The 24,220-nt window shown below is 51.6% G+C and overlaps 9 protein-coding genes across 9 annotated transcripts; 4 read left to right on the top strand and 5 right to left on the bottom strand.

Annotated features, from left to right (window-relative positions):
- Positions 1-1,380: 1,380 nt before the first annotated feature.
- Positions 1,381-4,148, top strand: AAFC00_002852 (uncharacterized protein; the record flags this gene model as incomplete). The annotated part of the gene is made up of 3 exons (XM_069342235.1): positions 1,381-1,403; positions 1,555-3,577; positions 3,639-4,148. The coding sequence occupies 3 exons, from the start codon at positions 1,381-1,383 to the stop codon at positions 4,146-4,148; spliced, it is 2,556 nt and encodes an 851-aa protein (XP_069198736.1).
- Positions 4,149-4,855: 707 nt separating this feature from the next.
- On the bottom strand, positions 4,856-6,951 carry AAFC00_002851 (uncharacterized protein; the record flags this gene model as incomplete). Its single annotated transcript, XM_069342234.1, has 2 exons — positions 4,856-6,748; positions 6,802-6,951. 2 exons carry the CDS (start codon positions 6,949-6,951, stop codon positions 4,856-4,858), a joined length of 2,043 nt encoding a protein of 680 aa, XP_069198735.1.
- A 714-nt stretch (positions 6,952-7,665) lies between these two features.
- On the bottom strand, positions 7,666-9,099 carry AAFC00_002850 (uncharacterized protein; the record flags this gene model as incomplete). Its single annotated transcript, XM_069342233.1, has 1 exon — positions 7,666-9,099. The coding sequence occupies one exon, from the start codon at positions 9,097-9,099 to the stop codon at positions 7,666-7,668; it is 1,434 nt and encodes a 477-aa protein (XP_069198734.1).
- An 880-nt stretch (positions 9,100-9,979) lies between these two features.
- Positions 9,980-12,220, bottom strand: AAFC00_002849 (uncharacterized protein; the record flags this gene model as incomplete). The annotated part of the gene is made up of 1 exon (XM_069342232.1): positions 9,980-12,220. One exon carries the CDS (start codon positions 12,218-12,220, stop codon positions 9,980-9,982), a length of 2,241 nt encoding a protein of 746 aa, XP_069198733.1.
- Positions 12,221-12,740: 520 nt separating this feature from the next.
- AAFC00_002848 (uncharacterized protein) lies at positions 12,741-15,507 on the bottom strand (the record flags this gene model as incomplete). Its single annotated transcript, XM_069342231.1, has 2 exons — positions 12,741-12,823; positions 12,882-15,507. The coding sequence occupies 2 exons, from the start codon at positions 15,505-15,507 to the stop codon at positions 12,741-12,743; spliced, it is 2,709 nt and encodes a 902-aa protein (XP_069198732.1).
- Positions 15,508-16,167: 660 nt separating this feature from the next.
- Positions 16,168-16,794, bottom strand: AAFC00_002847 (uncharacterized protein; the record flags this gene model as incomplete). Its single annotated transcript, XM_069342229.1, has 3 exons — positions 16,168-16,186; positions 16,237-16,406; positions 16,465-16,794. The coding sequence occupies 3 exons, from the start codon at positions 16,792-16,794 to the stop codon at positions 16,168-16,170; spliced, it is 519 nt and encodes a 172-aa protein (XP_069198731.1).
- Positions 16,795-17,789: 995 nt separating this feature from the next.
- Positions 17,790-18,550, top strand: AAFC00_002846 (uncharacterized protein; the record flags this gene model as incomplete). The annotated part of the gene is made up of 4 exons (XM_069342228.1): positions 17,790-17,822; positions 17,875-17,898; positions 17,955-18,014; positions 18,074-18,550. The coding sequence occupies 4 exons, from the start codon at positions 17,790-17,792 to the stop codon at positions 18,548-18,550; spliced, it is 594 nt and encodes a 197-aa protein (XP_069198730.1).
- Positions 18,551-19,148: 598 nt separating this feature from the next.
- Positions 19,149-21,149, top strand: AAFC00_002845 (uncharacterized protein; the record flags this gene model as incomplete). Its single annotated transcript, XM_069342227.1, has 6 exons — positions 19,149-19,253; positions 19,328-19,499; positions 19,557-19,959; positions 20,008-20,033; positions 20,107-21,075; positions 21,145-21,149. 6 exons carry the CDS (start codon positions 19,149-19,151, stop codon positions 21,147-21,149), a joined length of 1,680 nt encoding a protein of 559 aa, XP_069198729.1.
- A 1,194-nt stretch (positions 21,150-22,343) lies between these two features.
- Positions 22,344-23,870, top strand: AAFC00_002844 (uncharacterized protein; the record flags this gene model as incomplete). The annotated part of the gene is made up of 1 exon (XM_069342226.1): positions 22,344-23,870. One exon carries the CDS (start codon positions 22,344-22,346, stop codon positions 23,868-23,870), a length of 1,527 nt encoding a protein of 508 aa, XP_069198728.1.
- Between the last annotated feature and the right edge of the window lie 350 nt (positions 23,871-24,220).

The raw sequence follows: 24,220 nt of genomic DNA, 5'->3' as shown, positions 1-24,220 counted from the left end.
TGCAGATCCAGGATTCTTCGAAGAAAGCGTGCACACTTCCATTGTCGTCGGAAGTATATAATGATGACCATGGTGGATAGACGCATATCACCATGTTGGCTTGTCTTCTGTGAGACATTTTGCGCACGAAGCGAGGATTGATGCCCGAAGCGATAAAGATCCTTATTCACGGGACGACACTCAGATTAAGCTCGAGGCGACGAGATGCGAAAAAGAGTCTTGCAGTAATTTTGGCGGAGCGGTACAGTATTCCTGGTGGAGTAAACGGCAGAAAAAGTCAATGCTGCGAAAAGAATGTTTCCAGACGAGGCTACCCTAGGTATCTTGCATGCCGTATCGCTCTGCCAGGCACGAAGGATACCGGGAGCATTCGAAGTAAATGAAACGATTGGGCTTCAGTGAGGTGTGCATCTCGCATTGATGAACAACCACCGTTCGGGCGTGATATATTAAGCGTCCAGTCACTACCGTATCCAGTGGATACCATAGAATTGCAGGCAGTACTGGACTGTCAGTGCGGGTCTGCCTATAGGCGTTCGAAGAGAGGGTCGTCTCCACCCTTGTCTGTCTTGCCTCTCTGGGCGCTCACTCGCTCGTTCTCGCCAGTAAGGTAAGGTAGATGTGGTGGTTTTGGCGCGCGCCATCGGCTTTGGGAGTTCCTGATGCATGTACCACCACCCCTCATACTCTAGCCTGTGCCTATCTGTCTGACCTTTCTCTCTCTCTCCTTACATTCCAGTCGTCCCGGTCCTCGCGACGCTTATGGAGTGACAATTTCCAAGTACCTTTTATATATTGCTTTTGTCCACTCAGCTCAAACACTTCGGCCGGGGTTTAAGCATTATCACCGGCCCATTGATTGTTGCTAACATTCCGCTCCACGCTCCCTGAGTTCGACCGCGCAGAACACAGGGGTAGCATCTGAAGTACCACCAGCGTCTTGTTTCATAGCGTCTCCTGCCGCGCTCCGCGCTTGTGATTTTTGATCTTGTTCTCGTCTATCCTACACTTCCATTCTCATCCTTGTCACTCTCGCTGACCCTGCTCTGTCTTCGTTTGCACACACGCACGTTCACCGCTGTTTACTCGATACTTGGCGACATCCCCATCGAGTCAGTGTATAAGGTGTTCTACAGTGACTTGCCTCATCTTTGCACTCTCGACGAGTTCAAGTGCTCGGACAGCCCAATTACAGTGCCCATCAGTGAAGAACTGCACGTTTCATCGACAATCTGGGACAGGAGGAGATAGCGCGCATCGCTCCGTATCTCCAATTACTTTACCGCCATATCGACGGTGCGTTAGAGTGAGCAAGCGGCCAGGCACAGGCACTGTGACAGTCGCCTAGCCCCTCTACTCAGCCCCTCTATTCGCTGCACTATGGCTTCATCACAAACCAATGGGTAAGTCCAATTATGTTTCGTCTCCGTCGAATGGTCACGCCACCGCGGGGTCATAGCCAGTTCGCTTCCTCTCCCTAGCTGTGTCCACAATTGCTCGCCGGAGAGATGCAATTAGTCGTCATTGTGTGCTGATCTGGCATTGCGTGAACAGGAGTTCCTACGCTTCTGGGCAGTTCATGAACCCGGGCCCAGCACCTCGTCCTCCCACTGACCGTCCCCGACTCGCCCTCACCCCACAGGTCAACAATGTCGCAGGGAATATGAGCAGCATGTCCCTCAACTCGCCAAGTCTCAATGCCTCGACGCCTTCACTGAACAGATCCATGACCGACTTCGGTCAGATGGCAGGTGGGGATGCGGCGACGTTCAAGTCTGGATGGGCCAAGGTCAAGGAGGAGGGTGGTTTCATGAAGGGAGTCTTCTGGTCCGAGAAGTTCTTGGTGCTTAGAGAAAAGCAACTCGACTTTCAGAAGAGCGACAACACCCCCAAGGTATCAATGTCGATACCGCTAAAGGACGTCATCAACATCACCCGCTCCGACACATACCCCTTTGCATTTGAGTTGACCCGAGGTGTTGGCTCATCTTCGCAGACGTCGCCGGCGAGAGATGGTCCTCAGAAGCTGCTGATTTGCAAGTTCGAGACGGACAACGAAGTCTATGCATGGATCGATATCATCTACAACAAGACTCCCAGCATGGGCGGCGTCAGTCACCCGACCGGCTTCTCTCACCGTGTTCACGTGGGCTTCGATCCAGTCACCGGTGGCTTCGTCGGTCTACCCACAGAATGGCAGCGTCTGCTCAACTCCTCTGCATTGACCCAGGATGACATGCAGAAGAACCCGCAGGCCGTCGTCGAGGCTCTCCAGTTCTACACGGATAAGCTCCAGAAGAGAGCGGACGACCCAAAGCAATTCTCCAGCCTCACGCCAACTCCACCACTCGACGCGGGCAACAAGCAGCTGGGATATTCCTCTTCTTCATCAATTGCCCCGCCCAGACCCCAGCCCCCGTCAGCTTACAACCGACAAGACAGCTACTCTACGAGCCGCACAGCTTCGCCTGCTAATGGCCAGTACCAACAAGCTCCCCTCGCCAGAACTAACACAGGTCCGCAACAAGCTGACCAACGGGCCGAGGAAGAAAGAAGACGCAAGGCAGACGACGAGCGACGGAGAATGGACATGCTACAGAGGCAAAGGGAGGAGGAACAGAGGAAGGCGAAGCAAGAGCTTGATGAGTATAATGCATCGCTGCCTCAATCACGCGTACCTCTGGCAAAGCAAGAAATCGGTGGCTACGGCGGCGAGGAGGCTCAGAGCCCTTCACGCTACAACCCATCACGTCCTGCACCTCCAGCTCCCACCGGATCCGGCGGGTCTCCTGGCGCTCCTCGCCAATTGCAGGCGACACGTGCTGCACCTGCACCTCCCGTGTCAAACGGTGTTTCTGCTTTCCCAAAGCCGCAGACAAAGGTCCAACTGGCAGCCAATGCACAGCAGCGTTCACCGCCAGAGGTGAGGAAGCCTGGCACTCCAAACGCGCAGGGTCATGCATACGCTCCCTCGGGCTCTTCACAGCAGTACCAGCAGCCTCCATCTTCGGGTGCCAATACCGTCAAGCCGCTGAACGTTGCCTCCAAGCAACCAGCAGCTTCGACCAACGATGCCGTCAAGAAGGCTGAGGCGGCTCTGACGAGCAAGAAGGAGGAGCCGCAGAGGAAGGATGTCCGCATGTCCAGCATGACCGATGCTCAGGTCATGGAGAGACTGCGCGAAGTCGTCTCGAAAGAGCGTCCTCTCGAATCATATAACAAGCAGAAGAAGATTGGCCAGGGCGCCTCCGGTTCCGTCTATGTTGCCCGTGTCCGTGAGAGCGCCACCTCTCCCACCGCTCGTACTTTGTTGCGCGAGAACGGTCCGAGGGTGCAAGTCGCCATCAAGCAAATGGATCTCCGCAATCAGCCGCGTAAGGAGCTGATCGTGAACGAGATCATCGTGATGAAGGACAGCAAGCACCCCAACATTGTCAACTTCCTTGACGCTTTCCTCCAGGAGGAGAACAACGAGCTTTGGGTTGTCATGGAGTTCATGGAAGGTGGTGCCTTGACTGATGTCATCGACAACAACCCTACCATTACCGAAGACCAAATCTCGACCATCTGTCTCGAGGTAAGCACCGGCGCCCGTGCAATATAATCTTGCGACAACGATAGCTAATTCTTTTCTACAGACATGCAAGGGTCTTATCCACCTGCACTCGCAGAACATTATCCACCGCGACATCAAATCGGACAACGTGCTTCTATCTTCGAAAGGAAACGTCAAGATCACTGACTTCGGTTTCTGCGCCAAGCTGACCGAACAACGCTCCAAGCGTGCCACCATGGTCGGAACGCCGTACTGGATGGCACCAGAAGTCGTGAAGCAAAAGGAGTACGGCAGCAAGGTCGACATCTGGTCTCTGGGTATCATGGCCATCGAGATGATCGAGTCCGAGCCGCCGTACCTCAACGAAGAGCCCCTCAAGGCTCTCTACCTGATCGCCACGAACGGCACGCCGCGCCTGAAGAAACCCGAACGTCTGAGTAAGGAATTGAAGAACTTCCTCAGCGTCTGTCTCTGCGTCGACGTCAAGAGCCGTGCCACGGCCGAGGAGCTCGGTAGACACGAGTTCCTGCAGCGTGGCTGCCCTACCGCCAGTCTTGCGGAACTATTGAAGTTCAGAAAGGCCGGACACTAGAAGATGTTTGTTTTTGCTTTTATTCTTTGTTTTTTCATGACGGGAAGTTGGGAGTGAAGAAAAGCCAAACAATAAAGGTTTTTGATAGACGCCCCCTTATTCTGGATGTTTTTTTGGATGGCTCGTTATGAGAGCAAAGAGGAAACTCAGGGGTTTTTGACTGAACGGAGAAAGATAAAAAAGTCATGCTATCATGTATGACCGACAAGGGAAAAAAGACCACACCAATTATATGGCGGTTTTTACAAGAACCTCTTAATAATACATATACATTACATCTGATGGCAGCGCAGACCAGGGGGGTTCTTTGAGAGAATCGAGGTGGTGATTTAATGATTCTGATCTTTTATTCTCCGTCCTGCGTTTTTTTCCCTTCTTCTCGATTTTGTGAAATCAATGTTCTCTTCATGTGATGATGAAGTGAAAGGGGCAGAAGTGAAGTGAAACAAGGTGAAGTAAGTCGGCAGTTTCGTGAGAGCGCTCCAGCCCCGAGGCATACATACATATACACAGGGATAGCCATCTTTCCGTCTCGGTTTTTTCCAATTTTCTGTTCTTTCCTCAGGAAGAAGCGATTATCCATACAATGCTTATTCATACTGTTCCGCATCAACTAGGCATAATCAAACAGACCCCTCCACAAGTCTCCCTCCCTGTACACAAAGGCGAGCCACAAAAGCAAAGGTGGGGTGCACAATTCAACCATCCTAAAGTTCCCTGATAGCCTCCCCAGCGACCTGGCCGACCATGCCGGCCCAACTAGAGAACAAAATCCCCTTGAGGACCCTCTCGCCCTCCTCGACGCTCCAGTGTCCCGCGGCGACCAAGCGCTGCTTCCACGCCTGCTTCTCGTGCTCGGCGAGCTGCGACCACTCGCGGGCCTGCGTGTCCCGGCGCAGAAATTCCTGGCGGTCGGAGATGACGTCCAGACTTACGGATGAATCTGTCATGCCGTCGCGCACCACGAGGGCTTTGGTCTGGGAGTCTGGTGATGACGATGATGATGACGACGAGAAGTGGAGGTGCAGGAGGTCGCTGATTTTCTGGCCCGCGTAGTCGCTTGCTGAGGACGCGGATGCCGACGCCGAGGATGCGGCGCTGCTGGCGCTGCCGGCTAGTACTGCGATCTTCTCGCGGCCGCTGCGGCCGAAGCCATCGGAGACTGAGGCCGGGTGGCTGAGGAGGCTGCGGACGGAGTCTGGGATGGGGAGGAGAGAAGTGATGGGTGTCGTGTCGGGGAAGAAAAGGCTTTGTAGGAGGATGGAGGAGACGAGCACGATGAAAGAGATGACGATTATGAAGGCGTTGCGGCGGAACTTGGCGTCCGATGGATGGGACAGAACGTAACGTGAGTCACGCTTCTCCGGCTCCAGCGGTGTCAAAGCCATCGTCTCTACTACCACCGTGTTGCCCATGCTTGCGCTGCAGAGTTTGATGTATTGCGGTCCCGGGTGTGCAGGGACGGGAGAAGTGGACTTTCGCTCGCCGTTCTTGACTTCGTCGGAACGGGAAATGGGCGTGCGAACGGGAGAGTGGAAAGTAGAGAAAGTAAGGGTGGTCATCTGCAGAGGGTGGACGTCTCTCAGAGTGGTGAATTTGCGGAAAGAGGAGAAAGTGCGTGTTATGGCGTTGAAGTCAATGGTGTAGACGCAGATGCTGATGTCTTGGCCGGCGACAGCGACGACGAATTGACGATTGCCCTTCTTATCGGCATCGAGAGCACAGACGTCGAGAGCAACGGCTTGTTTGACGTGGGAAGGCAGAATCTTGTGGAAAAGAATCATGGCAGGTCCAGACGGGTAAAGATGCAGTATGTGGAGCTCGGCGCCGGTCTTGTTGGGCTTGTTAGTCACCACCAAGAGATCCTCTTCCGTCAGCCAGCGGATGCTACGATATTTGGCACGTGGGGGTTTCGTCGCGTCTTCTCGCAGCGGTACGGAATGCACTCTGCGCGGGCTCGGGGGCGTGAATTCGGCCTTTCCACTTGTGAAGTTGTAGGCGATCGTCTGCTCGTAGACATCATAGTCGGTACACCAGGCGACGCTGAAGGTGTTCTCGTAAATGTTCTCACTGATGTCGAGATCCGCAGCCTCGGTGTTGTCGCGGATGGCAATTTTGGAAATAATCTCCGAGGGCTTGGGTGGAGTGCGTGTGGCATCGAAGATGACAATCTCAGATCGCTTGGCCAGACCAGTGGCGCAAGCACCTATTCTCCTGTTTCCGCTCTCGCGCTTGATGGGTGGCGAGAGACGCAGAAGACGCTGGTAAGTCTCGGGCTTGGGTCCGGTCGCCGGAGTGAAGAGGCCAGTCTTGCCTGCGAAATCAATGCTGCCGCCGTCTGACGTCGACATGGCTGATTTCTCTGCATCTTTGCTCTTCTCTCCTACTCGCTGCCGCTTTGGGAAAGTGATCTGGAAGGTGCGAAGGTGCTCGTTCTTGCCGGCTTTCTGCTCCTCGAGTGACGAGTTGATGCCCGCGAGAGTGATCAGTCCATCTTTGGACGCAAGATTGGCGATGCTGGTGACCGAGTCTTCGTCGCGCGATAGTTCGATCTCGGTCACTGTGTCGAGGATTCCTCGTCGCGCAGAGTCTAGGACGGTCTGTGGGTTGCTGTCAGCGCCTCATCGAGTTCTATAGTAAAGACGATGCGTACAATCTTGTTGCCGACACCGCTGCGTCCTTCACCACCGCCTCCTGCGACCACTAGATATCCACGGTTGTATGGGTCGAAGTCGGCTGTGTATACTGGGTAGGATAGCGTCGTCTTGGTGAACGAGATCGGTCCCGCAGGATTGAAGACCATCTTGGAATGTTGATAGGAGGAGCAGGCGATGGATAGGAGGGTAGGCGATTACAAACAATAGCAGACGATGTTGCTATCTAGGAAACAATGTGATTAAGCTAGGTAGGATGGATGGTTTCATACGATATCGTATTTCCGTATGCACATGATATGATATTTATTGGTAGGGCAACTGGATTCACATGTGATGCATATATGGGTCAAGTATTAAAGTAAAGGCAGTTACCTATTTGAAACGTTACTGTATGACGTCCCTGCCCGTCCTGCATCTCCGGAGGATCGCTCTCTTGGCAGTCGCTAGTCCCTTGTGCTGACAACCGACTGTCGTACAAGTAGCACTCTTGAAGAACACATTTGAGGCGATGATCATCGTGGAAAGAAATGCAACCTTGTGCATGAAGTCGTTATTTGTCCTTGTCGCATTACTGCGTCCTCCATCGCACCTTGGCGAGTCATTATTGTTGTCCTGGCGGCCCGACATGGTCTTTCCATGTTGTTCTCGTTAAAAACCTTTGACTTGTGGCTAATCAAGGAAAAGAGTAACAACCGCCTAGCCAGAGTGCTATTATCTAATCCATCTCCGTAGAACGCCTTTTCTCTTGCCTCCCATTATCCCATCCTTAGTAAAATCATCTGCGGTCAAGATGCAGTAGATGATAGAGCTTGCGTGATGAAGTTTCCAAGAAGTTTGCTGTAGATGTGACATGGTCGCCCTCAGGTATTGATGGATCGGGTCGAACCAATATCTCCAAATCCGGCTTCACTGCTGGTGAAGTATGCACTGTCCGCCTCCGAGTCGTAGTCTTTCTCCTCTTCCTCCACAAATTCGTCCCCCTCGAGATCTCCCACTGCCTCGAACACAGGAGGAAACGGCGCCCAACAGGGGTCCAATGCCTTGTAGGCTGCGATGCGAGCGCGGTAGAAGCCCCTGCTATTGTCAGGAAGCGCCATCTCATCCCAAAGCTTCTCCATGTCGATGTTCTTCGAGTCCCAATCCGTAATGTTGAGAGCCTCCATTATCGTTGTCTGTTCCCGGGCATGGCGCTGCGCGAGTGTGACCAATGCATGACAGTGACGATACCAGTGCTCCACTGTCTCTCCATCCATCGTGCCGTCGTGCTGACGGAACTCCACCGTGGCTCCTCCCTCGGTGCGAGAACAGTATGAGAAATTGACCGCGTGCTGTTTCCCGCCAGTGAGTTGACGGAATCTGTCCCGGGGATTCCTCGCCCTGTCCACCTCTCCGTACATCTTCTCTTTGATCTCCGCGATTGACATGTAGTTCTGGTAGAACATGCTGGAGATCATCTTGGTCGCGTCTGTGACGTCAGGCACCAGACGCGCCACCTCCGGGGCTCCCTCCGCGGAGAACTCGACCCTGTTGCTCTCGATCTCTGTGTTGTCGCTGCCTCTTCTGCGCTTGTGAGAGTGAAGCAGGGAGAGCTCATCTTCGAAGATGACGATGAGAAATGCAAAATTCTGCAGCACGCGAAGCTCCAAAGGCTCGCCGTCAATCTGCCCCACGTGCGCGTGTAGGCCTGCCTCATCATCCACGATGAATCCGTGCTGGGAGTGTGTGAGAAGAGCTTTGGCTGCTTGGGAGATGCTTTCACGAGCCAAACTTGCACTGGTCAATGGCCACGTGACAAGTTCGACTCCGTAGCAGTCGGTTTCTTTAGCCTCTTCGATGGTTTTGGTGGTTTGGGGGTATGCCGTGATCTTTTGCTCGTCGGTAAGGCCTTGGAGACTCGCATCACGTTGCACAGACCACGGGACTACCGAGTAGTCCATCTGCTTGCTTGTCAAGTCAGCGTGGACGGTAGCCTTGATGCCATCCTTGTCGAGTATTTGCTGAATGAGCCTGAGCGGCTCGTCGTGGTATTGTCGGAAACTGCAGATTGTATCTGGTCTCTTGATTTCTTGTAGCTGGCTCCCCTCGGGGTAGGCGGGCTCAGAAGGATCGTGAAGCCCCCAGCTCTTGTACTCTTTGTGGCTGTACTGGCCTCTGGCAGCACGCCTTCCAATGACTGGAACATGATCTTTGATGATCTCGAGGCGATCAAGTTCTGGGTTGGCTTCGATGAGTTCCGCCGCAGTAAAGGCAGATTTCATCTCGAACTCGAGACCAACTGAGAGTTGGGAGTCCATCTTTTGATGTTGCAGACTTTTGTCTGTTGATGATATGATGTTGTAATGTGGTTTCTTCTTCGGATGAAGTGGTCGTCTTTGTGTCGCTAACGCGATGAAAGATTTTGTGTTTGTATTGCTTGTGCAATTTGGTATTGTGGGTTTGTTTTGGTCTTATGATGAAGGTTGTGTGGTTTGTGAGGTTTTTGGTAAAGGTTTTGATGATGCTTGATAGAGAATGCTATGCAAGAGAGGAGAAAGGAGAGAAGAGGAGGAAGTATTATACTGGTCTCTTAGGACAGCCCAGTACAAAACACGAACACTTACCTAGGACAAGTGGGTGAACCGGGTCCAACTTACAGAGACCGACGTTGGCAATAATTTGGAATGATGAAGCCATCATGACGCTGATGTACGATCCGCGTACTCACTCATGACTGTAGGGCTTCATAAAGTGGCTCAGGGTAAAGGACCGGAAGGACGAAGAGATGGCAATCCTCGCTTCGACAGCAGAGTCCTCCATCAGCAGAACGAGGAAGTGATGTGGCTGTCCCGTAGACACGAATGGATGTCGATGCTAATACAACAGGTTGTCATCATTAGTATGTATTATGGTATCCGAAGTTTGGCATCCTTTGCAAACGCCGCGCATTATGAGGTGAACCAAGCACGACAGGCCTGTATCGGGCCCTTTGTTCCTGGCATCTCTACAACAAAAAACGCCAGCCGGAGCCTCAGACCAGAACAATGTTCAAACGCCGCTCTTCTAGAGCACAATGTAATTAATGAAAATGAAGGAAACGTGTTCTCGCCCGTCTTCCACTGGTTGAACGCTCTGACTGCGTATCGTGGGCATATGCTAGACGCGATTGTCGTCAGGCGTAGACATGCGAATATCCTACTAGCTTGTGTTGGGTGTTTCAGAGGTGTCCTTGTTGGTCTTGTCAAGCAAGCCAGTAGCCCAGTCCTTGGCTCCGTCAAGCTTGCCCTTGACCCAATCCCACCAGTGGTTAAAGTTCCTGTCGCTCGACTCTACGTCACCACCATCGTTGACTACAGGACGAGTGGGTGTCGCAAGATCGGGAACGTCTTCTGTATCCATGCTTTCAGATGGAGCAGACTCTTCGGTATCATTGGGGGCTTCTGTGGCCTGTAGAGCTTGAGATGGGGTAGACTGTTCTGTGTTATCGAGTGCTTCGGATAGGGAGGGTGTCGTAAGTGAAACAGTTGCGGTCGGCAACGTAGACGAATCAGGTGTTGTGGGAGCGTCGGACATGACTGGTGGGTCGTCTGGGACGTCTACAGTCGGTCCTTCGCGGTGCAAGCCAACAGGCTTGAGTGGCAGACGTAAGGTACCGTTGTTTGGCTTTGGGTCTATGCCCAGAGAGTCGCAGACGATGTTGTATACCTCGATGTTCTGAAATACATCGAGTTCGCTCCCTGGTGTATGCGGGAATGCTGGTCCTCTAGCGATGAATATTGCTCGCATGAGCGGGTGCTCGTGGTCGTAGCCATGTAGACCACGAGGATGGTATACTCGACCACTCTTGAGGCCTTCTTCGACATCGAACTCTTGCTTCGTAGTGATAGCCCAGCCGGTCTTCGGAATCATCCACAAAGGTGCGATGCGCTCGTTCTTGGAGAAGTGGTAGCGCTCGGGCATATCATGATCACGTAGATAGACCTCAAAGTTATCTGAGAGTCCAGCTTCAGCCTTCAGATGGTAATAAAGAGGCACTAAGTCGGTCTCATTCTTCGGACGCAACCCGTACAGTGGCCAGCCATCTGTATGCTCGATCAAATCCATGTCAATGATATCATCGAGCTGGATCAATCGTGTTGTGTCCGTTGAAGCCATGCCGTGATCCGAGACTACGACTATATTGACAATGTCGGTCAAGTTGCGCTTCGCAAGGCCTTCGAACAGATCGCCGAGCATCGTATCAACACTCTTGATATCTGCTCTGATTTCGGTACTGTTGGGACCATAGAGATGACCATGCTGGTCTACATTCGGCACATAGGCTGCAATGAGCTGGGGCCTAGGGGAGTCCGCGGTGGCACCCACCTCACCAGAACCTGGTAGATCGAGCAGGCCAAGTATCCGGTCGACTTTGTTCGAGAGCAGTTCCTTCCCGTTGTAGTTGTCCACGTACGCAGGCTCGATATTACCGATATGGGCTTCAGACCCTGGCCACATGTGGATAGCTGACCGCACGCCTTGGTGCTCGGCAGTGACCCAGAGGGGTTCCCCTTGCCACCACTTTGGCTGCATACTACGCGCGGGGTCTGTATAATAGAACTCGGCTTGCAGAGTAGGATCCCAGAAGGTGTTGCCCACTACTCCGTGGGCTTCTGGGTACAGGCCAGTGACGAGAGTGAAGTGGTTTGGGAAAGTAACACTGGGAAAGCTGGGCAGCATGTATTTTGGTGAGACGCCATCCTGGATGAATTTATTCAAGGAGGGAGTGATGTTCCGTTGTAGAAAATCGGCCCTAAATCCGTCCAGAGATATGTATATTGTAGTTGGTGCAAACATCGAGGTGCCGTTCGATAGCGTCTGCAAAACGTGCCGCGTATGTGACTTCCGAGACGAGGCCTTGTATGCGCCGAAGAGTACTCCGGTAAAAGCGACAAGTATTATAATGTTTATGCCAGCGATTCTGCCGAATCGTAGCTTACGGGGAGTCTTGGGAAGACGGACGCCGCCCAGGTTCATTCTGTCCACTTCGGACGAATTTCCCGAGGAGGCAGAATCCGAACTGTCCTTGTGGCCTTCCTCCATTTCGTACATTAACTCGCTCTCCTCTTCTTTGCTGCCTGTTCGTCCGTGTTGTCTCTTCGATCGGCGAGCATCGCGTTTCATCTCACGCCTGAGATTTCTCTCTTGGCGTTGTCTCCTCTTATCCGCCTCGGACTCAGACCTGTTCTTTCGCCCCAACATCCTTATGAAGCCTATAGGCTCATCTTGTTGGCCGGTCAATAGCTTTTCTACTTCCTCCTCGTCCTCCAGGATCTCTTGATCTTGGCGTCGGACTTCTGTCGAGGTGCGCCGCACATCGAGCTCGAATTCTCTATCCGAATCAACGGAAGAATCAGATGGCGGTGGACGATGGATTCCGACTTTCTCGTATGCTGCCATGGTCGCGATACGGCAGATTTGTTCTCAACGAATTCCTTGTAGGGATGTTCCCTGGCGCATACCTTTTACAGCATCAGGACCTACACAATGCTAGAAGAGGCTAGGCGGTTATCAATTGTCCAGCTATGTTGTATGGAAAATGAGAGTCTGGTGTTTCTAGTCAATGGTTATGCAGATTGACAGGGACGGATATTCAATCACTGGTCCCAAGTGCCGTCGACAATTGGAAGGTGAAGTCAGGGTCACTTTGTATACTGGAAAGTACGTCGTTATCGCGATAAGCGGTGGAATGACCTGACCCCATGCGCAGCTGCTGGCTGATCGATTTAATTGTCGCGTTGTTTAATCATAGAAGCATTTGCTCATTTGGTGCTCTCAACAGACTACATTGTGAACAATCTTCTTCATACGTGCTATACAATATCTATCGCGACTCATGACAACCACGTAAGATCCCAATCCCAAGAACTCCTGCTGTAATCTTGAATTTCCCATAACGCCGGTAGTATAATCAGATCATCTAATCAACCTGCGCAAGAGGCTGTGGGTGATCAGTCTTCAACCATTCTCCATTAAATGCGTTGACAAGCCAGGAAGTGAGTTCTGAAAATCATCGTTAATGAATTGTCAATTTCGATATCCTAAGATTTTTCAATCTTACTTTCGTAGACCACCCTGTTTGCATTGTGGAAATAAATGCTGTGGTCTGAATCTGGAAAGACGTGCACATCATAGTTCTGTACGTTCGCCAAGTCGAGACGGTCGAGCAGGCTCAGAGTGTTCTGCATATGCACATTGTCGTCTGCCACGCCGTGCATGACGAGAAAGCGCACGTTCTGGCCGAGTGCCGTTACATTGCTGACGGTCGCATTCTCGTATCCCTCGAGGTTGTTCTGGGGAGTGTGCATATAGCGCTCGGTATAGATGCTGTCGTAGAATCTCCAATCCGTGACTGGCGCGACAGCCATGCCGTACTTGAATGTCTGACCAGCGTCTTGCTCGAGTGTCTTGAGGGTCATGAAGCCGCCATAACTCCACCCCCAAATACCTATCCTGTTAGCATCAACATATGACTTGGCTGCCCACATCTTTGCGGCTGCGATCTGGTCATGCGCCTCCCAGTAGCCGAGGTTGCCTCGCACAATGGTTCTGGTGGGTCGGCCAAGGAAGCCAGTGCCACGACCATCGAGAGTCACCACAATGTAACCCAGCGAGGAAGCTACGAATGACTGGAAATTGACCCCGAATGTCCTGTCCACTTCTTGGAAGCCCGGGCCATTGTAAAGATAGAAGAGAACAGGGTACTTCTTCTTCTCGTCAAAGTGAGGTGGACGTCTCTCCACAAGATTCAGCTCGTAACCGTCGATATTGACAGTCTGGTAGATCTCGATGGGCAGTTCGCTCTTGGTAGCGAGCTCATTCAACTTCTCATTCTTTTCAAGGACAATCTCGGTCTTCTGGTCAATACTTGGAGTGTTGATGACTTTCTGCCACGGAATGCCAGGACCTTTGTAGGAAAGCAATGCATATCCAGCATTCTTGGAGAAGGACGCCGAGTAGTACGCTGTACTGCTGACATCAGTCACCGGTGTCATTGATGATCCATCGAGTTTGACACTGTATATATGACGTTCGATCGAGGACTTTTTGGTAGAGATGAAATAAACAAGATTGTTCTTGAGATCGACGGCGGAAGGCGCTCTCACGACCTCCCATTTGCCCGATGTGAGCATCGTAGGTTCACCAGCCTCAAGCGGTGAGAAGTAGGCAAGGTGGTCGTAGCCCTCGTGGATGACAGTATCAATGTAGCCTTCGTGCGGTCTGCCGTTCTCAGGGTCCGCCGGAAGGTATGCTGTAGTTTCCGAGACCTCAAACCAGCCGCCATCGATGGCATTGATATCAGTCTCTCTGACTGACTTGCCTGTCCTCTTGGCGGCATCGATCACAATGACCTTCATGATATAGCTCTCGCGGTTGGTCTCACGTATCATAACTTTGCCAGTGCTGCCCGCCCACAGAACTTCCGTAATGAGTCGGTCATCATCTGGAAAGTCGCCTTTGATGGGCACAGTGAACAACTGCTTCTCGACAACATCGTAGAACTGCAAAGTGACGACAGACATAGGCGCGCCGGCTTTGGGATACTTGATCTGTCTCACTTCCGGATAATTCTCCTCTCCCGGTTTGGGTTCTTTGCCGCTTGGTCTGGAGAAGAAGTACTGAACAGGGTAAGTCGGTACTTTTGATTCGTCCGTTCGTAGGAAAGCGACATATTTTCCATCACCGGACCACCAAGTTGCGCTGTTTCCGGAGAAGACTTCCTCCTCATACACCCAGTCAGGTATACCGTAGAAGAGCTCGGAGCCGCCATCAAAGGTGACCTGGAGGGCGACGGTGTCGGCAAGCTTCCGCAGATACATGTTGTTGTTCCTAGTAAAAACAATTGCATCACTGGTTGGCGCCCACGATGCGAGCTGCATCCTCCCGTCAGCGTTATCCGGATCCACGGCCTGTCCGGTTTGTGTTTCTACATCGAAGATCCAGTATAGAGCTGTGCCAGAGTGTCTCCAGTTCTTTTGGTAATCGGAGCGGACGAGCACTTTCTTGAGATCCGGGCTGGGCCACGTTTCGTCGGGCACCACATATTTGTCACCAACATAAAATCCGCCCTCTTTCATGAGTGTCTTGCTGTTCTCCTTTGCCGCGTTCACATCCTGCATGTATCGTACGTCCTCAACAACAAGATAGTCTCTGCCTCCTTCACCTCCTCGCTGTAAGAGTAGGCCGTCCTCTCCGTCAGCTCCTTCTATCCACGATATCGCATGGCTGCGTGGATACCACTGTCCAGTAAGGACTTGGTCGAGAGTCACTTTGTGTCCATTACCTGCTGTATGTGTGGCGTGGGGATCGTGAGGTTTGCTTGAGAGTGGTTTGTGGGATCCCGAGCCGATGAACAAGAACAAGGCGGCCACCCATCCCAAGGTCGCCACACCACAGAGAATCCAGAGCGCCTTCCTGGCTCTTGTGTCTACCGGCTCAATAGCACTGTGCCATGGCGGTCCTTCCTCGACGTCGAATTGCTCGGGTTGGTGTTTATTGTAGAGGGCCTCTTTGGCCAGAAGCGCGCTATCTTTCCCGGTTATGTGTTCTAGTATCAGGGACGTCGTCGATGCTGTGGACTCTGACAGTCGTGGTTGATCTTCCAGGCTCTTGACTTCCTCTGTGCTATTCCTCGTCAATGGCTGGGCCTCCTCCTCCTCGTCTCGATAAGGACTATCCACAGGCATATTGGTGGGTCGCGCACTGTCTGTGGAAACGCCGTGCTTTTGTTGAGGTCACAAGAACAACAATGGGAAGATCACTCGACTACGGGCTCATGATACGGAAAGGCTTTCACCGTAGCAGTCGAGGAACAGCAGCGGAGGAGAGAATAGTCATATCATTATTCACAAGTAATATCGTTGTCCAGGTCGCCGCAGTCCCGGTCACGATGGCCATTCAGGAGGTAATGGGGTAAACGGCGTGCCAAGCAAGATTGCATCAAGTGGAACAGACAACAAAGGCCAGACACTCTCTCGTCTCAGAACCCCCAGCACCTTATCCAAATGTCTATTGAATTCCGTTTGCGGCTAAGACTTCTAATTAAAATACACTCGCTGGTATCGCACGAACATTTGTGCTGTAGCAGAACCACTATGTGAACGTGGGTGGGTATCTGCAGAGGGAATGTTTCCACAACATCCCCTGATCTTTTGGAAGTCTTGTCGATGCATGCTGGGAAAAATGCGCAGGCTTTTGCATGCTTCTGGATATCATGCCCATTCGCAACTTTTGTTACATGTACAGCTTTCTGCCCTCGGCGCGGCTGCTTACCTCGTTGCATCCTTGGTGGTGCGTAAACTTGAAGATCGCCCGACGACTTCGCCTCAGGCCAGCCCTTGAGGACCTCATGTCTCGAGTAATGGTCTATTGATATTAGCAATGTGCTCGGACCGGCTGAAGGCGCGTCACCGTACCCAAGGTAGTCCTCTCTGATAGTAGCGATGGCGAACATCTGCCCGACTTCGCTTCTGATACCCTTAAGCTTGATGCGGATATGGGTACCCCTTTCGATGACCTGATCGGCATTGTCCGTGAATTGCGGCGGCGTTGCATTGCCATCGAATTTGATATCTGAGGGAATCATCTTGTATTTGTGCGTGAGCAAGGAAAGCTCGGTGTCACGAGATCCGAACTTGACTTACAGCTTTTGAAATGAAAATGTTGAGAGGACCAATGTCTACAAAGATACCACCTGAAATGACGCTGCTGACCATGCCGTCGCATACCTCACCCTTGAAAGGTCTCCACACGACGGCCTGGAAGGAGATTGTGAATTCCGCGAAGCCGCTGCCTGGAAGGACGCGCGGTTCCGAGATGTCGATGACGCTCACCACACAGACAATGTAGTAGCTGCCGGCAATGGTTCCCTCAACGTCTTGGTATAGAGTGTCGGTGATGTACTTGTGTGTGTCTTTGTCGAAATATGAAGGGTGCAGGTTCACCACCCGCTCCATCTCGTGGAGGAAGAACATATCTGCGGTGCGGTAAAGAATGCGCTGGCGTCCAAAGAGAACAAGAGTGACGATGCGGATCTGAGCGAAGGACCGCTATTTATTTTCAAAAGAGTAGGAAGGCACCTCTGAGGAAAGGATCCGTGGTGTTTTGACCGGGTCCTCCAGAGACTCAGACTGAATGTACCGCGTGTTCTCCAAGTGAATGTGACCAACGCGATCCCACAATGCGACAACAGATTTCAATAAAGAAACCGCGGGCAGCGAGTCTGTCGTAGAGGCGCTTTGCGCACCTGGTGCTGTCGAAAGAATGGACCAGGAAATATCAGCACTGTCGACAAGCTGAGCACCTTCCTCTGGCGCTGCGTGATATGTAGACGGTGAGACTCTGCGCTGATGGAAATGGATGGAGTTGATGGTACGCGCTGCCCTGCGCTGTATTGACGTAAAGTCGTGGTATTATTGACACTGTCGCACCGCACCACCTCCAAACTCCCCTCTGTGGTAGATGAGGTGTTCGAGCGTTGTCAAAGTCTTGGCAAATTCTCCCCACGATCAAAGTATAGGTAGCTCGTGTATCTTACAAGGGTTATGAACAAACATCCCAATTACTGCCAGCCTCGGCCCCCCGGTCTACTTTGATCCGTCCCTTTCGTTTCACCGCTCCAGCATCCGCGTCCGCGTTATTAGAGTAAGGCTTTAAGCACAAGTCGGTGGGTGAACCAAGACGGCATTGTGAAGGGTGATGTAAATTCATACGCTTATGGTACCGAGAAGAACTCCTCAAGTATCTGGGTATCGTCGATGCTGCATGTGCTATTAAAGTGTGGAGTGACGGCCGGCACTTGATCTTCTACTATTTCCTCCGCACACACCCGACCAACTCACTTTAATACCCAATAAAACAAACATCGCTGGCCTGCGTATACAATCACATCCAGAGCTTAGTCTCCTTGTCGCTTGCAGCAATAACAGTGGAATATCCCCCTCGACTGCTAGCCCTTACTATCGACACAATGGCACTGAACCTCGAGAAGCAGCTGCAATTTGTGAGTTACCCCTCAGATGAGACGTGACATGAGAAGTGCTGATTGGTTCCAGTATGGGCAATACCACCATAACCCCGTAAGATGACCATTATGCCTCCGACTAGACACACTTTCACTGAGATGTCTGTTTAGGTTAACGTAGCCATACACATTACATGTGTGCCGACTATATTGATGACATCCTTCCTCTTCGTAAGTCTGGTACTAGCCTCATGTTCTCCACTCGACTGCTCATTCACGACATGCTCTAGTGCACAAATACGCCGTCATTACCGATACCAGATTCTCTGCTCATTTCTAATCTTTCGCCGAATCTGGGGACTATGGTGGCGCTGACATATGCTACTCTATACATACTTATGGAGCCTGTGGCGGGTGGTCTGTTAGCACCATTACTTCTTGGTGGTACCGCATATGCGAACCACCTCACTTCAACTTATGGCATGACCGCCAATTGTTGGGCTCTGGGCATTTTTGCTTTTAGTTGGATAGCCCAATTTGTTGGCCATGGAGTCTTTGAGCGCAGAGCTCCAGCTTTGCTCGATAACCTCGTGCAAGCCCTCTTCCTTGCCCCGTTCTTTGTCTGGCTTGAGGTGCTGTTCTGGCTTGGGTACCGACCAGAACTGAAGTCGAGGCTTGACAAGGCTGTTGCCCAAGAGATTTCCAAGTTCAGAGCCTCGAGGGATTCGAAAGCCTCCATAGGGCCTGCGAATGGCACTGCTGAGTAAATCGAGCATGCCAGAAATCCTCGGTCTATTCACCCCGTGACGGCGGATGCGCGATGACACCGAAGGACGATCAAAACCATTAGAGCAATGTTTACAAGACGTTGTGACCGTGAAGGAGAAATGAAGCTTGTCTATCCGAAAATGCAGCTCGATTTTACTAATGTCTCATGCCGAATACGATATTTGGTACGGTGATGCCTTACTTCGTACCTGACTGCACCATGCACAATGACAACCTGCGGTAGCCTTGATCATTGGAACGCCAGCTCGGCTAATAATAAACACGCTCGATACGCTATCCGCGGCCCGAAGGCCGCTTATCTTATCGTAATCGTGCATCCAAGGATGAGGTACCTTACTTTGTACAGGTTTAAACAATTTATATCAATGCACCGCGTTACCCTTCCGATCACCTTCCCAATTCGCATAGCGTGCAGCTGCATCGCGTCGTGACGAACCATAATGACGAACCGTGGACTGTATCCTTTCTTTGACTCTGTCCTGCCTTCATCTTCCTCGAGGCCGGACGAGACTCAGAGTGAACTACATTGCTACAGTCATCCTTAAGTTCCACCTCATCTAAAGTATCTTACCAAAGATGAGGCTTCTATCGTTACAGATTTTGTTGGCACTTCTGCCCTTCGGAAGTGCTTTTAACACCGCGCTCGGCAAGAGGCAGAGGATCTTTGAAATAGAGCAGCAGGTGAGCGTCCTCGACCTGTGTCTGCAGATCCCCGATCAGACCTATGGCGTTGGACTCAACTCATGCCTGTCCAGGCAAAGATCAATAACTTGCGTAAACGTGAAGTCGACCCTGCGCTTCTATACCCTACGTACAATCTCTCTGTTCCTGTCGACCACTTTTACAACGACAGCACCTATGAGCCGCACACAAATGCCACCTTTCCCTTGCGATACTGGTTCGATGCTTCCCATTACCAACCTGGAGGTTTGTATAATTCCTCGTTGATATATCTATAAAAGTCTCACCGTCCTGCCATGACAGGTCCTGTGATTGTCTTACAAGGAGGCGAAACCGATGGGTCAGGTAGACTCGTATATCTGCAGAAAGGTCTCCTCGCTCAAATGGCCAAAGTTACCAATGGAATCGGTGTTGTACTGGAACATCGCTACTATGGAGAGTCCTGGCCGACTTCCGATCTCTCGACTAAGAACTTGCGATTTCTCACAACCGCTCAGGCTCTGGCTGATGAAGCTTACTTTGCAAAGAACATCGTCTTTCCAGGCTTGGAAAACCTCACACTGACGAGTGATACTAATGCCTACATTGGGTATGGTGGAAGCTACGCGGGTGCCTTTAACGCTTTTCTCAGAGTCCAATACCCTGATGTCTTCTGGGGTACCATTTCGAGTTCTGGAGTCACCAAAGCTATCTGGGATTATTGGCAGTAAGTAGGTCGATGGGCACCTCTCAATCTTTGCTTACAGATTCGTAGATACTTCACCCCTATCGCCGAGAACGGTAAGTTCTGCTATAATGAACCGAGTTCGGCGCGTATAGAATTGACTGGCTCCTCGATACTGACTGTAGCCAGCCCCTCCTACATGTGTCGCCGCACAGAAGACTCTCACTCATATAGTTGACAACATCTTGATTGGCAAGAACTCGAGCCAACTCACTTATCAACTCAAGAAGACCTTCGGGATGGAAAATGTCACCTACGACGATGACTTTGCTGCAATCCTCTCAGAAGCGCTTGGCTATTGGCAAAGCCGCAACTGGGATCCTGCCGTCAATAGCCCTGACTTTTACGAGTATTGCGGTAACATTTCGACTACCTCTGTTCTGTATCCGGACACGACAACATTGAGGACCAATGTATCTTCCCTGATCACGGCTGGACAGTACACGGCAAGTGACAATCTCATCAATCAGATGCTGAACCTGGTCGGCTACATCAACCTGACACAGGTGGCTCCATGTGCTCAGCAGGGCGCTACTCAAAATCAGTGCTTCAGTACTCACAACTCGACTTTCTACGCCCAGGATGACATTTCGCAGACATGGCGTTCGTGGCCCTATCAGTATTGTACTGAATGGGGCTTCTTGCAGACTGGCTCAGGAGTTCCAGCGGACCAACTTCCACTGGTATCTAGAACCCTGGATCTAGAATACGAGAGCCTCATTTGTCGCGAAGCATTCAACATCAGCAAGCCAGCCAACATTGAGGTTGTCAACAAGTATGGTGGATATGATGTTTCGTATCCACGTCTTGCTTTCGTTGACGGCTCTGCGGATCCTTGGAGACCCGCAACGCCACACGCCTTCGCCGAAGGAGCCAAGCACAGAAATTCCACAGCCAGTGAACCTTTTATCTTGATTGACGGTGCGGTACACCATTGGGACGAGAACGGCCTCTTTCCCAATCAGACCACCTCTGAGTTGCCTCCACCACCAGTCGCAAACACTCAGAAGCAGGAATTACAATTCGTTCAGGAGTGGATGGAGGAGTGGAAGCAGCAGCGCCTGAACAAAGGTGTCCATCGTGTATCTCCTCGCAAAGGTTCGTTATATGAGCAGATCAGGCTACTATGGGACTAATAATTTGGGCCCCGACTAAATGTAATTCTAGCATGAAGTACAGATTCCCACACGAAGAGCGTCTTGATCTGACACAGACGATCCTGGCCTGAGATTGATGATGATGGTAGTGACTTTGATAGTGATGATGATGATGACGACGACGATGATGATTGTGATGATGATGATGATGGTGATGATGATGGTGATGATGATGGTGATGATGATGGTGATGATGATGGTGATGATGATGGTGATGATGATGGTGATGATGATGGTGATGATGTATACATGGTCACGTTGTGAAGGCCTAACGTTCGTTTTGCAGGAGAGTATATGTTGACTTTCGGTCATTTCCACGCAAGCTACAAGTTCACAGCACATACCTTATACATGTGAACCAATTCACTCTTTTGGTCTGGACCTGTATCAATGGTCCAGTGTCGGTTGATTCGTATCTTAGCCCGATTCCCGTCCTACGTCGATCGTCCAAAGCGAATTTGCACGAGCGACATGGAAGATATGAATATGTAACGTGTTATCGCTGTGCTGACATTTATCGTAGCTGTACAGTACATCAATGGGCCAATATGGAAATAGCTCGGTCTTCTAAGCGGCTGGCGTTGGTGGGTTCTCCCCTCGGGGTCGGTTCGCCGGACTTTATAAGAAACGACCCGCACCTCGCGAGAGCTTGTGACGTCTCACCATGACCAGCTACTGTGTACCTACTTTGCCAGCCACATCATCGCGAATGCGGAGCAGAACAGGGCAGCGAAAGCACCCTCTCCCTCGCTCCGCGCTTCATCCCTCAGTCTTTTAATATAAGCAGGGGACAAATAGCATGTCTCCGTTTCCAGCCCTGCTCACTTGTCGAGTAATGAGGTCGCGGGACTTGATTTGACAGTGAGTGCTGCCCAGAGGGTACATATGACGTGTGTGAGATCTTTATCTCTTTCTTCTGGCCTGTGTGAGCTACGAGGTAGTAGGTATCTGACCTGACTTCGCCCACCTCTACTGGAGTCTGTGTGGTGATGTGGTAGTATCAGTAGGTACTCGGATTGTTTCTTGTTATTCTGTTTGATCGAAGGTGTTTTCATTTTCCCTCGATTCACTTTTATATCAATACTCGGGTATTACATGTGTGAATACCACCTCGGCTGGCTCTGCGTACTCGACCTGTTATCGATGCAGATACTCGAGACGCGCTTAGCAGTACAATAACTTGTCATTCTACACCAAGCAGACTGGACCATGGCACAGGATCAAAGTCCGGCGAAGGGCGACAACGATCCTCCGTCAACCCCGACTCCGCCTCATCGACATGACTCCCACACCAGAACAGACACCGAGAGCGAACACGACACCAGCCCAAGTCTGAAGCGCGAGCTGAAGAAAGCTTCGTTCGCACGCTCTTCATCCGCCCAGAACACATGCACAGAAGACAAAGGCGACTCAAACGGAACACCACATCAATTTATGGCGTATGCGCGCCGGGTGCGCTCATTCACTTCACCATTCCACCTCAAAACCAAGTCTCGCTATCTACTCACGTTCACGGATGGAGAAACGGCAAAGGAGTGGTGGCGTCTCACACAGATCGAGTATCCGGACTCGGTGCGTGAGAGCTCACAACTCTTCTCGTTCAGAAGTGAAGGTGTCCCGGCAAAGGCGTGGCAGAATGCACGGTATGCGCATTTAGACGGCAAATGGTCCTTCAAACAGCTCGAAGATTCGGCTGCGCCTCCTTCACCCACGGCGGCTGGGCTGCCGGCATCAGGAGCAGAAATAAGGAGAAGTGGGAAAAGAGGAGGAATGTCAGTTATTCGAACACCGTCCATGCCAACGTTACGCGAGACAGGCGGCGGTGAATCCGGCGCTGGTGGTGGTGGTGGTGGCAGCAACGACAACAACGGCAACAACAACAGCATGGTCAGCGGCAGAAGCGAAAGCTCCAGCCCAGAGCTAGTTAGAGACGCAGACATGCTAGAAGACCCATTCACCCCTCAACCCGCAAGCAGCAACACCGGCGGCGGCGGCGGCGGAGGAGGAGGAGCAGGCCTCCTCGCAGGCCTGAACGACAGCGCTTCGAAGACCAGAACAGATCTAGCTCAACTAACCATGACGACGGACCGCATCGCGCGCTCGACAAAGCACGCCAACCTGAACATCGACGCGCTGCTCGATAGCCAACACACCAATACCAAGACGACGCAGAGGCTGCAGAGTGCCATCGAGGACCTGACGGAGCAGATGAACGAACTGATAGTAGCCCGACAACGACAGGGCACCAAGGAACAAGCTGCGGGAATAACAGTATCCGACCTCCGACCGCTACAGACGCAGTTATCGCAGACCACCCGCGCGCTACACGCCCTCCAGGAAACTCAGTCGCAGCAGACAGCCCAATTATCCAAGTTAACCCACACCCTTGTGACTATACAACAACAGCAACAACAACAGCAACAACAACAATCGCAGTCCCAAAAACAAAAAGAAGAAGCCCGCCAAAAAGAAAAAGAAAAGGAAAAAGCCCTCGAATCCCGCCTCTCGGCGACTCTAACCGCGCAGTCCCTCGCCGTCCAACAAGACCTAACGACGCAGCTGGCGGCGCAAAGAGAGGCGCTGGCGGCTTGTTTCAGAGACGAGGTCAAGAGCGCTGTGAGAGCGGTTAGAAACGAAGTGCCCGCCGTGGCAGAGGGGAAATGTGATCATGAGGTTCTGCCGCCGCCGAGGAAAGTCAATAGAAGACTGGTTGGGTATGTTTATGCTAGGGACTAGGGCGGCACCCTTCTTTCTCCATCTCCTCTTTTTCGAGGGCGTGTTTTGAGGATTTTTGGATCTCTGTCGTCGTGCATGCTGTTTTTCCGTGGAGAGAATGGTGCGTGTACATTGAGGTGTGAGAGACATGACGTGGGATGATGATGAAATGTAGATAACAATGATGATGATGGAATCTTTGGTTTCTTTTTAACCATTTGAGATTCATTAAGCGAAGAGGCCATCGATTACTCTATTCAGGGGCGGCATTTTCGCCGGTTTCATTATGCCAGAAGTAGACAACCAGAAAAAGAAACAATAAGACGTGCAGAAACATAGTCATGAGTTCCTACTATCCCAAACACCACAAG

The sequence above is a fragment of the Neodothiora populina genome, assembly GCF_041146345.1.
Source record: "Neodothiora populina strain CPC 39397 chromosome Unknown canker_contig_15, whole genome shotgun sequence".
Taxonomy (NCBI): Eukaryota; Fungi; Ascomycota; class Dothideomycetes; order Dothideales; family Dothioraceae; genus Neodothiora; species Neodothiora populina.
Note: the sequence above shows the minus strand (reverse complement) of the source record. Positions and strands in the feature narration are given on the sequence as shown.